This window comes from Mesoplodon bidens (genome assembly GCF_964165515.1).
Source record: "Mesoplodon bidens genome assembly, chromosome: 2".
Taxonomy (NCBI): domain Eukaryota; kingdom Metazoa; phylum Chordata; class Mammalia; order Artiodactyla; family Ziphiidae; genus Mesoplodon; species Mesoplodon bidens.
In genome coordinates, this window is record NC_138177.1 from 181,410,099 (window position 1) to 181,426,384 (window position 16,286).

Below are 16,286 nucleotides of genomic sequence, written 5' to 3' on the forward strand. Positions count from 1 at the left end.
AGATTTGAGTTGGGTTAAGTAGCTAAAAAGAGAACTTTCCAGGCACGGGAGGAACAAACATCATGAACAAAGAAACAGTGGACATGGACATAGTTTGAACAGACCAACCAGGGTGTGCAGGTTGGGGCATAGGTGAAAATAAGGCCGAATAAAGATTGAAGATAAACAAGAAAGGCAAATGTCATTTCAGTGCAGTGGGTTGTAGAAACCATCAAGGCCTCACGGATCTGGGAGATCGATCACGCAAAACTTCTCTGGCAGCAGCAGTGGGTTGGATTAGATGGAAGAGGGACCACCAGGGAGACAAGATGAGGCTCTGCAGTGAAAGGGAATGAGACTGATGACAGAGCTCTTGGAAAGGAAGGCTGGTATTAGTAGTCAGCTGAAAAGTGCCTTTCAAAAAACCGCAAAGGGTTTTAACTGAAAAGGTGAATTTAGATTGGTGTTTTTATCTCTCCAATAACTGCCCTTAGTCAAATGACTGATAGGTTGAGTGATGCCTGAGAAGATAGTTGACAAGTAATTGTTTTAGGAACAGTGGCTCCAGTGAGAAATTTTTTCTTTCCTGTACAGATCTGAAACTATGTAACGTTCGTGGTCAAGACACTTTATCGGGATAGAAGGAAATATTTGAAATGATTTTATATGGTGTGAAATGTGCTGATCACCTTGGATTTCAATATCAGTTGAGTTTAAAGCAAAACACACATAGTATGGGGAAATTTTCTTCATTTTTAATTTACAGCAGAAAGAATATAAAGCATTCAGAAAACATTTTCCATATTTTAAGGGCAATTCAAAACATTTTGCATGGTTTCCAGCAGCTGAGTTCTTCAACAGATCCATTGATTCAGTGATGCTTTACATGCACAGTTACAAAAATAAAACTTACAAAAAAGAAGACATCTAGACTAGTTTTACATGCAAGTCTCAAGGACCCCCCATTGGGCGCCAACTACTGTGTGGAACTGCCATAAGCGACCGTGCAGCCAGAGAGGGGTTCTAGATATTGTCTCGATTTCGTTCACACAGTACAGCTGATTTCAAATGGGTAACAAGAATAGCAATTAAATCTTCAGGAGACAGAATAAGATTAGCTATTAATTTTATAATGAAATCCTACTCCTGGCACTTGGGAATTCAGATTATCCAAGAAAGCTGCGTTTACCTATCATCTTATATTCAAAAATTAAGATTCACAACCAAGAAAAAGCGGTCAGAAATGCTTCGTTTCAGTGGAAGTGCATTTGTACCTCACCTGGGATTCACAGTTGTACTGGTAGGTTACATGGGTAGGTTTCGAACCTACTTCTATGCCCTCCATAAGAACGCTCCTAATTCTATATCAGTCTTTATCTTTCAGATTTTCTAACTTACTCAGCTAATAATGTAGCATGTGAAACATTAAAAAAAAAATGAGCGTTAAAGCAAATCCACTGAGGTCATTACTCTTGTCAAAAGATCGGTTATTTGTACCAAGATGGAATAAACATACCCAAATTCAGTATTAATAAAGGATATTCTGAAAGAGCTGGCTTTCACATTCTCTTCCCGTTGATGAATGCAACTGTGTGTTTGTAAATTACTCAGTGTCCTCCTATAGGTCAAATTGTGTAAAATAATAGGTATTTGGGGGACTGCAACAGCTGCAACATAACCCACACATTTAAAAACAAAATTGAGTCAGGTCAGTTTACAAATGTACAGGTGGCTGCTAGTTGTGGGGCTGTCACTGTCATCAAAGCTGATCACAAGCAGTAAGACATATACTGTACAGTAATTCGAGGTTGGCAGTGAAAGGAAGTAATTAAAAAACAAGTACAATTATAGAAAAGGCACCAAGAGCACTGACCCCAGTTGTTACCACAATCTTTTTGTATCTACCTTCCTTCCAAGACACCAGTTTAAAAGCTGATTTGTGAATATTTTTAGGCTTCACAACAAGCCTTGAGTTTTTACTCACAGTTGGCAGCCAGAACCGAGGGGAAAAAAACTAGTCTCTCAGCTTTATACCAACTGATCCTGAAACTTAACCTGGGAATTTTAAACTGGCATCAGCAAATGCAAACTTTATTCTCTCGATTTAACATTCGTAGTTGAGTTGTTAAAAGCATCAGATTTCTTTGGTTCCTCATTATGTGGAAATAGTAATCATATACCATGACATCCCTACGAGACCAGTTTGCATTCTTTTAATTTGTAGTTATTTTTGTGCAATTTTTATTACATTTTCTGATTTCCAGCAGGAGATATGAAAACATGAGTCATTTTTCAACTTTTCATCCTATTTCTTTTGTCAGGTTTTGACCGTTTTAAGTGTTCTTTGTTGGAGTGAGTGGATGGTGTTAAGCTATATACTGATTCATCTCATGATTATCTGTTTAGCAAAAGTAACTTAATTTTTTTAAGCGATATCAGCATTCACATTACTTGGCACCATTGGCAAAAAAAATTTTTAAATAAAATAAAATAAACTCCTGGTAGCCAAAATTAAATGTAAACATACCCTTTTTTTTTTAAGTAATGTTACTCTGCCTTTTTTCCTAAGTCTTAATACAGTAGCTCTTTTTTTTTTTTTTTGCAGTTTAGTCATGCTTTAGCAAAATGTTCTCCTAAAGAACATTTAAAATAAAGTACTCTTATAGTGAAATAAAGTTTTTTTTGTTTCATTTTACAGACCATAGCCACTAATGCTTTGCTTTTGTTCATTTCTTTTTTCTTGATTTCATGCACATATCTCTTTGTTTTAATATATACAATATATACAAACAATACATCCACATTTTTTCTCGCTCATTCAGACAAAACTATACAAATAATTTTATCTTGCCATGTTATTGACCTTTGTGAATAAAATATTTAGCAATTAATATAATCCCTTTCAAATATTTTCTCACTTTCCATTTCTACCTTCTATATATACACAGAAACTGCTCAGGTTGGATGAGATATAGCCAAAAATATGGAATTTACTGGCCAGAACGCAGCACCACACTGGTCTTTTAGGTGGCAAATGTCCAGGCAAGGTTTATGATTCCTAAGAATGACTACAGTTTCCAAGGCTACTAAAAAAAGCTACATGCTTTACCAATTCTCTAAGTAATTTTCATTGCACATGAAAGTAAGGCAAAAAAAATTAAAGTGCTGAACATGAGAAAAGGGACAAGATGATGACTATCCTCGCAGGTTCTTGGGAGGTGGTGGGGACAGAAAATAAATTTAAACTCTGTACGCTGTTCCTCATCATTTCCCACGCATTACCCGTTTACCACGCACCCGCCCCTCTGCAAATTTCCACAAGACATTAATAACCTGCAGATTTTAAAAGTTGCATTAAGTGTGCTGTAAAGATTGAAACACAAACAGACAAATTAAAATCAACTAAACACAGTGAAGGAAATGAGAACACACGGACCCAATAAAGATTTGTATGATCTAAGCCCTCCACTGAGAATCAATCCCAAAGATTCAGCTTCTTGGAAATAACTGACAGGTGCAGGAACAGCATTCTCTTTGTTGCTAGTGCATCCCCACCTTTTCTTATCTATATTTTTGGTATAAATATTTGTACAGTTCCACACGATGTTTGAATACAGCCCTATGTGAGAAGGAAGACGGCTTCTTCCTAAGAGGAGGAAAGCCTCTTTCGATTCCTCGTGGTGTCTTGTTTGCCCATGATCCAACAGAAGATTGAATTCCAAGATGTCTTGCTGATCAAATTAAAAGTTGTCCATGAAAGTGCAAATGCAATGACCAAAACATTCCTGTTAAAATCCTGCAGCTCATCTCCCCAAAACTGCAGAGGGATTATGTTGTGTGTGTGTGTGTGTGCATGCGTGTGTGTGTGTGTGTGTGTTGTCGCATGTCTCTCCTAAAAACAGAAATGAAAACAGTCTGAAAAGCAGTGTCACATTGCTAAGGGATGCTGCTGTATGTCTTCAAGTTCCTTGGCCTTTTTCAATTCTTTCACTCTGGAAGAGAAACAAAACAAAAGACCAGGTGATAACTATAGAGAGAAACCGTCACCACATAAAGGAAAGGGCAGGGCCATTCCCCCGGAAGTGAAAAGCCAAGACAAAAACCCTTCTGAGAATTGATGGCAAAGGAAACTCCTGTGAAATTGCTGGGGAAAATATTCCAAGAGGAAGACTGGACCCTTCCTGAAACTTTGCTCTATATCAAGACCTCTAAACACAAAGCAAAACCGAAGTTGACTGCATTAAATGAAGTGTAACAATAACATGCTCATTGTAGAAAAAAGTTCATTGCTCAAATAACTTTCTTTTTAGCCTGGTGGACCCCTGTTAAGGCCCTGTAATTCCATAGGATGCAAGTTAGGGAAACTGCACACACATTTATTTAGCTTTGGATATACCTAGGGAGTAAGTTGTTGCTTTGCTCACAGACCCAAGATCGTGAGCTGTCTTGAACCTGACCGCTCATCTGCACAACTCTGATTTCGCTCATGTGATCTGCGGTCTTTTTGATTTTCAGAATTGCTTACTTTCCTCCCATTCCACATTGTAGCTTTAAAAGATGTTCAGGTCACTCCCCCCCGTGCCCCCAGATGGACAGCAGCAGGGTGCAATACCAGTAAGGTACTTTGTTTTGTTTATCAAACATGTTGTAGTAAACAAATTTAAATTGCTATCAATAGAGTCATGGAAAGTTCACACTGGCAAATTATTTGTTAATGACCAGTTTCAGTCGATATGTTTTAATATAAAAATTTGCCTTGGCTTTTCAATATGGCCACTTGATGCAGATGGGGTACCTGGGAAGAGATTCCAAGCTGTAAGAATATGTTTCTCTTTATGGACAAATAACTAAAAGCTTGCCTGACTATGAGAATGATCAAATGCAAATGTGACTTCAGGGTCTCACTTCTGAAGTCAGTGTGTGCCCTGTAAGTTACAGATGGTTTGTAGCACTGCATACCATATAATAACGTTTGCTAAAAATGGGTGTGAGAGGATGATTTTAGCCAAATAGAAGTGGCAGTTTCTCAGGACACGTATACTCTACCTCAACAGCAAGACAAGAAAAGAATCTGATTTGTTTTCCTAATATGGGCCTATACTGAGGTCAATAACTCCCAAATATGGTTTTCTGTTTCTCTAAGAGTAGGGCCTCTTTGTTATCTTAAGTTATACCAGTAAATTTAAATTTTACTTTAAAGTGAATGCTAGTTTCCTTTCTAGAGAACACTCATGTGGAAAGAAAACATTTTGAAAAACCAGTAATAAGTTACTGCTCTATTACCTAGGTTGGCATTCAATGGAATGGCATATGTACTATAATAGCAATTTAAGAAAATTATATTTACCACCTCCAAGCAGAATCGTTTCTGAGAATTCTGCCAAGTTGATACAACCTCTTCAAAGAGAAGATGCTCTCTTTCAGAAAAAAAGCTTTATCACTTTATCAATACTAAAAAGAATTATAATGTTTGAAAACATACTTATTTGTCTGATTATTTACTAAATACACCAAGCTCAGCTTGATCAAACAGTGTATCTTCAAAACTATTAAAGCCTTCTTTCTTAATAGGTACATTTAGAATACATTGTTATATTCGTAACTGGATCCAGGTATTATTTAAACTTTATAATTAAGTATACTATGGATTATTAAATTTTCAGGTGATTTGGATCATATTGCAGTACAGATATGTGCATCATTATAGGTCCCTAATTTTGGACATGCATACTTGATAAATGGCTTTTTAAAAATTGAAACATGCTATATTCTGTGTTCAATTTTTAAACATGCAATATCTATACTAACAGCCCTTTGGCTGGAAAAATGCAAGGCATGCATTGATGCCACCTTTACTTCTGGGCATGCAATGTATCTGTACTTGTGCAGACCTCCTTGCTGAATTACGGCAAAATGTGCATGCTACTTCAAATACGACATTTTATTTCTGCACTAGTACAGGACTCATTCACAAATGTGCAACAGAGACTCCATCACTGATGAGATTTCTAGAATTTGAAGAATTCTGAACTCAAAACCTGAGAGCATAAACACAAAGATCTCCATTCACAATTTTGCTAGCGTGAACAGGAAGGCTTTAAAAATCTTAAGTTCATCATTGGGATGAAATAAAAAGGAGCGTGAATTATGAACCAGAAATGTTTTATACAGTGTCATACCAAAGAATCTGTAATCAGCTGGTCACGGTGGGTATAACATAAACTTTTTTTTTTTTTTTAGTTAAAATGGTCACATTTGTTTCTGCAGTTTTTTGGCAGTTTCTTTCCGAGCTAATTAAAATGTCAACTACGTTTTCACAAGGTTTTAAAGTTACCACGTAAATACTCCGCTATAAAGCTAGTGCTAGCCTCACATAGCATTAAGGTAAGGAGAGATGCACGTCCACACACAGAATGACCGCGATTGTCTATTCAGGAAAAATGAGACATTCCAATTTTCAGACATTCCAATTTTCTAGGCTTTCCTAACTACTGAACTCCACTGGAGAATTTAGTTTTTAGTTTCATTGTGCAGTTTTCACAGTCTACTAGCATTATAAATACATAATATTAAAATGAATTAAATGGCACAGGAATTTTTTTTACGGGAAATTGTTAAAGGAGAAATTAGGAAAAAAGGAAGAGAACACTGACGTTCCAAGAGCTACATGGGTTCCTTAGTATGTGTTGCGTTATTTAGTCCTCACAGTATCAGAATCATCTCCAGTTCATAAACGTAGAACCTGAGATTTATAGGAATTGAGCAACCTACCTCAAATTATATAGTTCATAAACGACAGAGTGGGGATTTGAAGCCAGGTTTGTCTGACTTCGCTCCTCCGCTCTGCTGCCTCAAACAATAGCTCAGGGCAACAACAAGAAAAAACATTTTTAAACCCAATTCTTATTTTATTGGTTTTCCTAAAATCTGTACAAAAAAACATGCATTTGGAAAATTTCCATGGCATGAGATGAGTACATTGTTGAAACTGATGATGACAATTACATTTTTTCAGTTCTAAGATGTCATTCTTTATAAGACCCTATGTTGATTCTATTACAATGTTTTGGAGGAAAAAAAGAAACCTCTACATAAAACGTACTTATGAATTTTACGACTGAAGTAGATCTGAAACATGAAAAGAATGGGTCTAAGAATCAAGGCAACCGAAGACTTTGAGCCTCATTCTCCAATTTGCAGATCATGTTGGTGTTAACTTACCTCTGCAAGTTTAGATGAACTTGAGACTTTTACAGTCTGCACTACTGAAATCACAAATGGAGGTTTCTGTTACTTGAGGATAGATTATTAGGATAAGATAGCAGTGCCTAATTTTTTGTTTTGTTTTGCTTTAAATCAAATGTCAATTGGGTAAAATATGTTTGACTGTTATGCTGCCTCCAAAGGAACAGAAAACAATTAATTATATTCACTGAGGTGAATGAGAACAACATCTGATACTAGAATTTTTGTTAGTAAGTTCTAAGAGACAGATGTTTCAAATCAGAGTATTTCAAATAGTCAAAGAAATTTGTGGCCGCCTTGTCTCAGCCATTCAAGACATGAATAATGACTAAAAGGCATAGGTTAACTGAAAATGCCTCTACCACAAGAAAGATACAAAGTTTAACAGTTATTATCTCTGGGTGATTTTCCTTGCTTATTTGTATTTCCAAAATGTACTACAGTGAGTTATGTGTTTCCTTCCTAATAAATATTTCTGCTTGTCATTCTTTAAAAAAGTTTCTAAGATGTTTTTCTATCCATCTGTTACTACTACTGTTTCTTACAAATGTTGTATTCACGTGACATAAAAGAACAATTGAAAAGTTCAGTGGAGGGGAAAAAATAAATTTTATAGACCAAAACCAAAAATCGATTGAGCTAGTTTCATTGATATTACCTGCATTGTAAACATATTTTCAGTGTGAAAACTTGGTAAAGGTAGAGCAGAATTTTTGAAATTGGAATGATACTTGAAAATTCTGTACCTGTAGTCACTGTATCTATAGAACTGAGAGTACAGAGGTCCAGTAAACTTCTGTTACATTACGTTACACAAACTCAGCTAAGAGTTACTGAGTTTTGGATTTTCTTAAAGAATTGTAAGTGTTAGCCTCATTCAGGGCTAGGAAAGAACTGAGTCTAATAATGTCCAGGTTATCTAAAAACAAATCCCATGATAATTACACTTACTTCTGAATTTCCTCACATGGAAGACAGGCAGAGCAGTCTTCCTTGAGACTGTGAAGACAATTAATACAAGATAGAAACTGTAGCTTCTGTAGGCACAAGGCAATTGCTACTATAAGGAGAGCTGCCAGGACCACGTTCCTGAACTGTGCATCAGTAACTTGCAAAATGGTACTCGTGTTACTGGCTTGAATTACGATAATTAGAATAGCAAGACTTTGACCTGTGACCATCCAACTATTAAAATTAAAGACAATCCCAGGATCTCTCCCAACATTCTATAGGCTGAAAGTAATCTTTGGGATATTGTCGCAGTCTCAACCCAAACCCAAACGCAAACCATGTCGCGTTGTAATGTACTGAAGTGATGTGGTAAGCAACAGCGCTGAAAGCCAGCAGAAGCCCACGGGGTTCCTTTCCATCAGACGTCCCATGATCGTTTATGGATAAATGAAGTAGCCCTGCTTCAGAGACTCGTAGCGAACAATGGCTCCATGGGTAAAGCATTAGGCAAAGCGGCTTCGTTAACATCTACTCAGTGATGCTCAGCCAGAGAAATGTGTCATGAGTCAGTGGATTTTGGCAGGTATATTCTCGCAATGCTGGACGTCAGAAATATACAGGGCAGCCAGATGCGGCTTTCTGCTTAGTTACCTGTTGCTCTGAGAGCTGCAATAGCTCGTGGGGGGCGGGGGTTAGGAAAAGAGAGGTCTTGCCATTTTCCAGAAATCTCATTTGGATTGCAAAACAAAAAAGACAGAGAGGCCCAATAAGAATGACACAGAGCATGTTGTCTGCAATGTAACACACGCCACTGTGTTCCCCAAAGATTCATTTCCTAAAAGAGGCAAGTAAGAGAGAATTACTTGGGAGATTTAAGTTAGATGCCGTACCCCACCTTCACCGCTTACTCCTCACCGAGCAGACTGGGCCACTGGGAAACCACACCTCACGCCAAATTTAACTAGGGGAGTGTGACATCCAAGTTGTTGACGGGAGCACTCTTACTTTTCTCCAACAGTTCACTTGCAGGCATTGTTAGAGAAGTGCCCCTTGGACCCACGTGTAGAGAACCACACAAAAAGTCTAAGGGTGACCCGCAGGACTTGCTAGTGACCCACTGGAGATATTCTGCAGGGCTGCTCTCAGGAATCAGTGCTGTCCATGCTACTTACCAAGATAACTAGCAGCCTCTGGCCCGGTTAAGTGTTTGGAAACCCCGTTGTCAAATAGAGAGAAAACCTGTTGCTTAAAAATTGGTGACCAGAAAGTGTTATCTCTTCTTCCTCCAATCAGGGCTCTTTTTATTCCAGTTGGATGGCTTCACCCACCTTTATTGAACATGGGTAACTAGGCCAGCAATTAACAAGAAATCGGTTATTTCCATACCAGGAGTCTTACGGTTTACAATACCTGCGGGGACTGTTTTAGGTTATAGAGCCCTCTCACAGAAAACTGATCTCACTAGGGAAAGAAGAAATTTGTCTAAGGCATTGTCCTTTCTAGTCTCAATACCTGGAGGACAAACCTGTTACATAATTCAGCTCTTTACTATTTCCTTCACATCTGAGGCATCTTGGTTTTCTGCTGTTAACACTGAATAACACCCTGTTCAAGATATTCAAAATCCAACTGGAATATAGTATTCTCAGCCAGAGCACTTAAATAGTTCTTCAACCTTAGAAATCCTTCAGTCATTTCCTGAAGTAGTATAACACCTAAGTGAACTAAGAAAAATAATTAAAACTGTTGATTCAAACATCTCTCTGTGTATAATGTTTTCTCTTGACAAGTTATTGTGTCCGAGACAAAACAAATCCCTTTGACGGTATTAGGAACTGGATGACTTCATTTTAAGTTACTGGGTAAATTAAGGGTGAAGTCTGGAGGAACGACTGAGTGAAAATGAGCTGGCCTCGGTGAGGACCATTTGGTGTTTTTCTTAGCTTTCCCCGAGACTGAAAATTTGAAGACACATTGGTTTGTTTTTTTTTTCTTCCGGTACGTGGGCCTCTCACTGCTGTGGCCTCTCCCGTTGTGGAGCACAGGCTCCGGACGTGCAGGCTCAGCGGCCATGGCTCACGGGCCCAGCCGCTCCGCGGCATGTGGGATCTTCCCGGACCAGGGCACGAACCCACGTCCCCTGCATCGGCAGGCGGACTCTCAACCACTGAGCCACCAGGGAAGCCCCCAACACATTGGTATTTTCTGATTGCTCTGCTGCTGGAGTTAGCCAGCTGGATCCTAATTCTGATAATTGACGTCACCTCCCTTTTTAGACATCCTGCTGCTTCATTAACTTAAAAGTTGGGGTCAAATCGTATTTTACACATATTGTACCATAAAATTTAATTCTTCATTTTTCAAATATTATCTTTGGATATGTAAACCTTAAATGTCTTAAATATGGTATACTTTATACATTGGTAAGTATATTAGCTTCTTTGACACAAATTCCAGGAATATAAATCCTCCTCAGAGAATGTCCTGCCTCTCAAGAGTAACTTCAACTTGGGGACCCTTGGAGGACCATCGTGACTTCTCCGATGGACAGAGAGGACGAGAGACCCTACTGGGAATCAGACAAGACACAGCTAAGCTATTCCTCAATTCATACGTTAGAGGAAAATGACCACACTGGAAGAAACCTGAAAGCTTCTGAGTTCCTCTCTCTCAAACCCCCTAAGGCTGAGTGGCAGAGAGGATGTTATGAAATTCCACCTTTCCATGCATGAGGAGGAGTTTTAGGAACTCACAGCAGAATGCAGCCAGCATTCAGGAAGTTAAGGTGGGGACTCTGGTTGGCATGGAAAAGCACTTTTAGAAAATGTACTCTTAAAAATGATCATTAACATACCAGAACCTAACAGGCTTCAAAAGTGCATAAGCAACCACTTTTACTAAAATGTTGGATCCTTGCAGCGGACGATATAAATTGCATATAACATGCAAGATACTACAACTTATAGTTAAATTGAATACTAGGGCATGCATCTGTTCTCTGGGAGGTTTTTTTCTAATGGAAAGAGACATTATCTATGTATGCAGAGAGAGGGGGACTAGAAAAATGGACATTTGTGCCCCCCTTTTCTCTTATATTTCAAACACAGACATCACTGAGCCAGCTCCACGACATGGGACCTGAAATATTTTAATTGTAAGCAACTGCCTAATTCTAGAGGGGTCTGACTAGTTAAATTTACAAAGGCAAGTAGCTGCTTTATTATTTTTTTTTTAACAAATTTCTCCTTCAGTGACTATCCATGGTTTTCAATAGGTGAGGCTTCAGACCTTTTACAGGGATAAGGTTTTGATTTAGGAAGAACTTATAAAAACTCAATTCTCCTATCACCCTAGGTTGGCAAACTACAGCCCATGGACCAAATCCAGCCCAATGCAGGTCTGTGTATAAATACAGTTTTACTAGAACACAGTCACAACCATTCATTTTTGGATTGTCTGTGGCTGTTTTCATGTTTCAGTGGGAGAACTAAGTACAGTGGTTCCCCCTTATCCACGGTTTTGCTTTCAAGGTTTCAGCTACCCATTGGTCAACTGCGGTCTGAAAACAGTAAATGAAAAATTCCAGAAATAAATAATTCATGAGCTTTAAATTGTGTGCTGTTCTGAGTAGCATGATGAAATCTCACACTGCTCCACTCTGTCCTGCCTGCGACGTGGATCATCCCTTTGCCCAGTGCATCCACACTGTATACACTACCTGCCTGTTAGTATAGGAGAAACATAGTGTGTATGTACACATATACATAGCATTCGGTATATCCACGGTTTCGGGTATCCACTGGGGGTCTTGGAACGTATCCCCCATGGATAAGGGGGAACTACTATATTGCAACAGACACTTATTATCTGGCCTTTTAAGGAAATGTTTTTGGACACTTGGCTTAAAATATAGTGAATAAACATTACCATCAACATAAATGTAGTGACACGGGAAATGATCTCTCCAGAGACATTAGAAGTCTGAGATTTTTTCTGAAGCATGACCTTTTCTCCGAAATCTTGCAAATGACTAAATACAGTATTAGTGTAAGGTAAGAAGGGAGAGTGTTGAATGTAGCTGAGTTGATAGAGCTAACTGCCGTGTTATATTTTACCTTATTTTTTTGTCACGTTAGATTTTAAATGCATCTTCTCTTAAGACAAAAGTGGTCAAGTTAATCTAAATTCAAGTGTGATTTTGGTGAATTCAATTCATGGTTTTTAAAAACCCGTTTTCTGCCAGTAAACCGTTTATTATAACTTAAGATGTTACAGTCACGTCTGCGTACTTACAAATCAGCATCACATTCTAAAATCTCACGAACACTCAGAGTGTCCGTTGGACACCTACTCACTGTCATTTCTTTAAAACACAAATTCTCTCGGGACATCCACTCTTGACTGCTATATAGAATATACAGATTTCGCACACTTCACACCACCCTGTCTCTCCTCAGTGCTGTCATTAAATGCTGGAAGTCAGGTTTGTTCCCTATTGGATAATGAATGTCCTGAGTTGGTTCAGAAAGGGCAGCTCTGGGTACTGACTTACCTCACAGCACCAGGGAAAGGGAGAGTTAGAGAATGAAACTATGTAACTCTAAACAAGAAATAGATGAGTTAAGAGAAAAACATCAGTATTGCCTAGTGAGCCTTTTTCCTTTAGAAATTCTGACACGGCAGTAGTTGAATTTCATGTGGCAGATTATTTTCATCGCAAACAACCACTTGCTTAAGGCTTTGTTCTAGTGCAGAGGCTTGTTTAGACTTAAACTTGTCCCACCAGCCACTGTTTTTTTACACTGAAGGCTTCTCCCACCAAGTGCTACGCATGCCCTGCGGTGGCTTCAGAAGGCCCTCCCTTTCACTTGCTCATGCATTTGTATGTCTATGGTTGTATGTGACTGTTTTCCTGTTGTATAAAGTAGCAGTGTTAGTAATTAGGGTTAGTTTTTATCTTATTTCATTCGAAATGGATGTGAAACTTTACGGGCATACCTAGACTGCAGCCCCATGCAAGCAAGCAAAAAGCAAAATATTGAAAATGGAAGATAAAGAGAAACTGGCTAGCAGGCAGCTAAACTCACCCTTTTGTACAGCCTATGGTCCACCAGGGGGCTTTGGACAGTAAAACAACACCAAAGAGCTATTAGCATGTGAGGGTCACAACAGAAATCTTATAAATAGCTTTATTTCAACAAAAAAGACTATAAAGTGTTCCTTTTTTGTTTTTGGTTTTTTTTTTTTGGTGGTGGTGGGATATGTGAAATGAGCAGGTAGGAAATTCACCAATTTATTTTTCAGTCTAAAAATGTTGGGGTCCATGACTGAGCAAAATCCTTAAAGAAATGGGACACTTCTTATTGATTCCTGAAGCCACTTCCTACCTACCTTTTCTGAGAGGCTGTCATATGAGGTTTCCTATTTTAATGCTTCTAGGGGACAATACAGATGACAGTTTCTCTTAAAATAATATTCAATAACCCAGAATGGCAACAGGGTGACACTCATTCTAGGGAAAATGAGTTCAAACTTCCAGGATAGATTTTTCAGGATTTCTTCAGGTTCCTTCATTGAATATATGGAAACGGAAAGTGAATAGTGACCTTACACAGTCAGTAGACAAAGGTTTTTCCAATTTGCCTGCACATTTTTCTAGCATCTGTAATATCAAAGGGCAAGTAAAGAAAAGAGCCAGTAGGGGTCATTGTTTAATCTCAAATAATGAACAGAAATTCAGATCCATAATCTGATGCTCTCTTCACAAAAAAAAAGCTTATTAGCTTCATGAGGATATTACTGGTTAAAATATGGACCAAAGAAAGGCAAAATCATCATGAAATGCTTTTCTACTCGTTTGCAAAAGGAGAACTCTAAAAACATGAGTGAAACGATTCCTTCGTTCAGTCTTCTGTGGGAAGCAGCCTTTCGGGCGTTTGTTTTGCTTAAATATCTTACCCTCTCAATTCACTCAGTTCACCCAATGTAAACACGGTAGGCTTTGGCCAAAAAAAAAAAGAAAAAAAGAAGAAGAAAATGAACATGGGACTTTATGTAGTTTTGCTCACAACGACCAAGGTGGCATTACGTATACATATTTTCAAAGTCTGAGGAAAAGACCAGAAGAACCAAGGAGAATTTAACTTGTGAACATTTGTTTGACGTGGCTTAAAGAAGAGCCATGTGGAGGCGATTTCCTCGAAGGTAAAACCTGCTAGGAAAGTGTTAATCCCAGGCTCAGCAGTGCTGGATTGAATCCTCCTGGGTTTTTTGTTTTGCAGGAGGAAGAGGAAGAGGGGAGAAGAGTGTGAGCACACGTGAGAATATATGGCAAAGGGCCCAGGTAAGGCCTTGATATTTTCACCAAAGGAAGAAAATCAACTCCTCTATTTGGCTGCAAGTCCCCTAAGGCTAAGTCAAAGGTATGAGTAAATAATAAGGAAAAGAGATTGACTTTGGTAAGGCCTGGAGGATTCATTTCATTACGTCCTGGCCATGCCACATATTCTGATATGCATTTCCTAACAAGACTTGCTATTTCAGAGTATTGATATGGGCACCTCATTGCTTAGCGTCATGGGGAAAACCCCATCACTGCGTGGTGGAGAGCAAACGCTCTGCGGAGGAATACGGTAAATGTGCATGAGCTGCCCTGGCAGCATTCTAGCTAGAGAACACCGTATATAACCTAAAAAATGTTCCTTTAAAAGTTTTTATCGCTGTGCATGTGTGGCTCTGTCCACGTTCCCTTCCACGGTCATGTAAACGAATTATTTTGTTAATTTAAGTAAAAGTGCACACAAGTAGCCAGTTAACCCCTAGTAAGTCTCAAAGTTAAAATACTCTCAAAGTTAGCAAGTAGACAGTTTGAGGGGGGAAAAAACTAAAGTGAAACCTCTGAGGAATCAAACTGCTCCTGGACACTCGGGCTTTGGTTACAATTAAACAGGAAAGAGGAAATCAGACGTTAAAGAGCTTGCTTTCAAGTTTGGGTCTGTAACTGCATAGCTCCCGATGCACAGACAAGCGACAAAACTACATGGAGAGCCAGAGCCATCTAAACGCAGCTCAGTCGGCCAATGTCACAGAGGTCAGGCCGGAATATTAACCCAAGTAAAGAAAAGAAAAACACGGTTCACCAGCCCCCCAAATCGGAGTTAAGGACCTCGTCTTCACCAAGGCATCCCAAACTCAGGAAAACAAAGAGAAACTCCCCTGGCGTAGCTCTGCAGGAAGATGCTGGGGTCACCGGAGCCCACTTCCCGTTGGAAATGCGCCTCCATCTCGGGTGTGTTTCCTGCCCTGCCCAGTTTCATTGTGACCACCTCTCCTGTTTCTCATCACAGACTAGCTGGAATTGATCATTTGATGGAGGGTGTTAGCTCTGACACGGCCAGTAGAGGGCACCAACTATTTAGTGGAAATTCTACATCAGAAAACGTGGATGGCATTAGTGGTGTCTCAACCTTTCCTTCAGAATAGAAACTCTGTGTCTTTTCTGTTTGGACACACGTTAGCACAGTAAGGGTTTAGAGTGAAGAACACACTGCTAAAGAAAAATCTGGAATGAAAAGCCAGTCCGACTAAGTTGTCCTTGCACCCAAATTAAAACAAAAACACTGGCATGATCTCCACGGTTCGATCTCTACACAGCATCGTCTGGAACAGCGACCGGTATTCTCACGGCAGCAACTCAGTCCCTAGTTAAAGAGTTCTGTTATCCTAGTGTCACTTGGGACGTGTACCCTGATTATTTGTGGGGGATTAGCTTCACCAAGGAGTTCATGAGCGGTTAAGGCGATGAGGGTGGTTTTATTATTCTCGAAGAGGAAAATGTCGGGATGAGGGTTAAGGTACCTGTGGCGACAGCGGCGTAGAAACCTCATTATTTTTCGAGCAGCCTGGTCCTGCTTTTTGGTTAGCAAACTGCTCCTGAAAAAGCCAGAATATGAATTACTGTCACGAGAAGGGTGCTGTAAAGCTTCATGTGCGAAAGTTGAAAGCAGGTCAGCAGTGAGAGAAAACTCTTAGCCAAACAGCTCATGTGGCAAGTCCAACAGCACAAGCCTATTTTATGGTTCTGAGTCTGGGCATCACTGGGAGAGAAGGAG

The 16,286-nt window shown here is 39.2% G+C and overlaps 1 protein-coding gene across 1 annotated transcript in view; it reads right to left on the bottom strand.

The window, feature by feature from the left end:
• Positions 1-712: 712 nt before the first annotated feature.
• The window catches only part of CAMTA1 (calmodulin binding transcription activator 1), a 904,314-nt gene continuing 888,740 nt past the window's right edge, over positions 713-16,286 (bottom strand). Inside the window, 5 exon segments of the mRNA XM_081215072.1 lie at positions 713-3,971; positions 8,827-8,860; positions 8,863-8,902; positions 13,263-13,293; positions 16,033-16,107. Of these exon segments, the coding sequence (XP_081071198.1) occupies positions 3,908-3,971; positions 8,827-8,860; positions 8,863-8,902; positions 13,263-13,293; positions 16,033-16,107 (244 nt within the window). The 3' untranslated portion in view covers positions 713-3,907.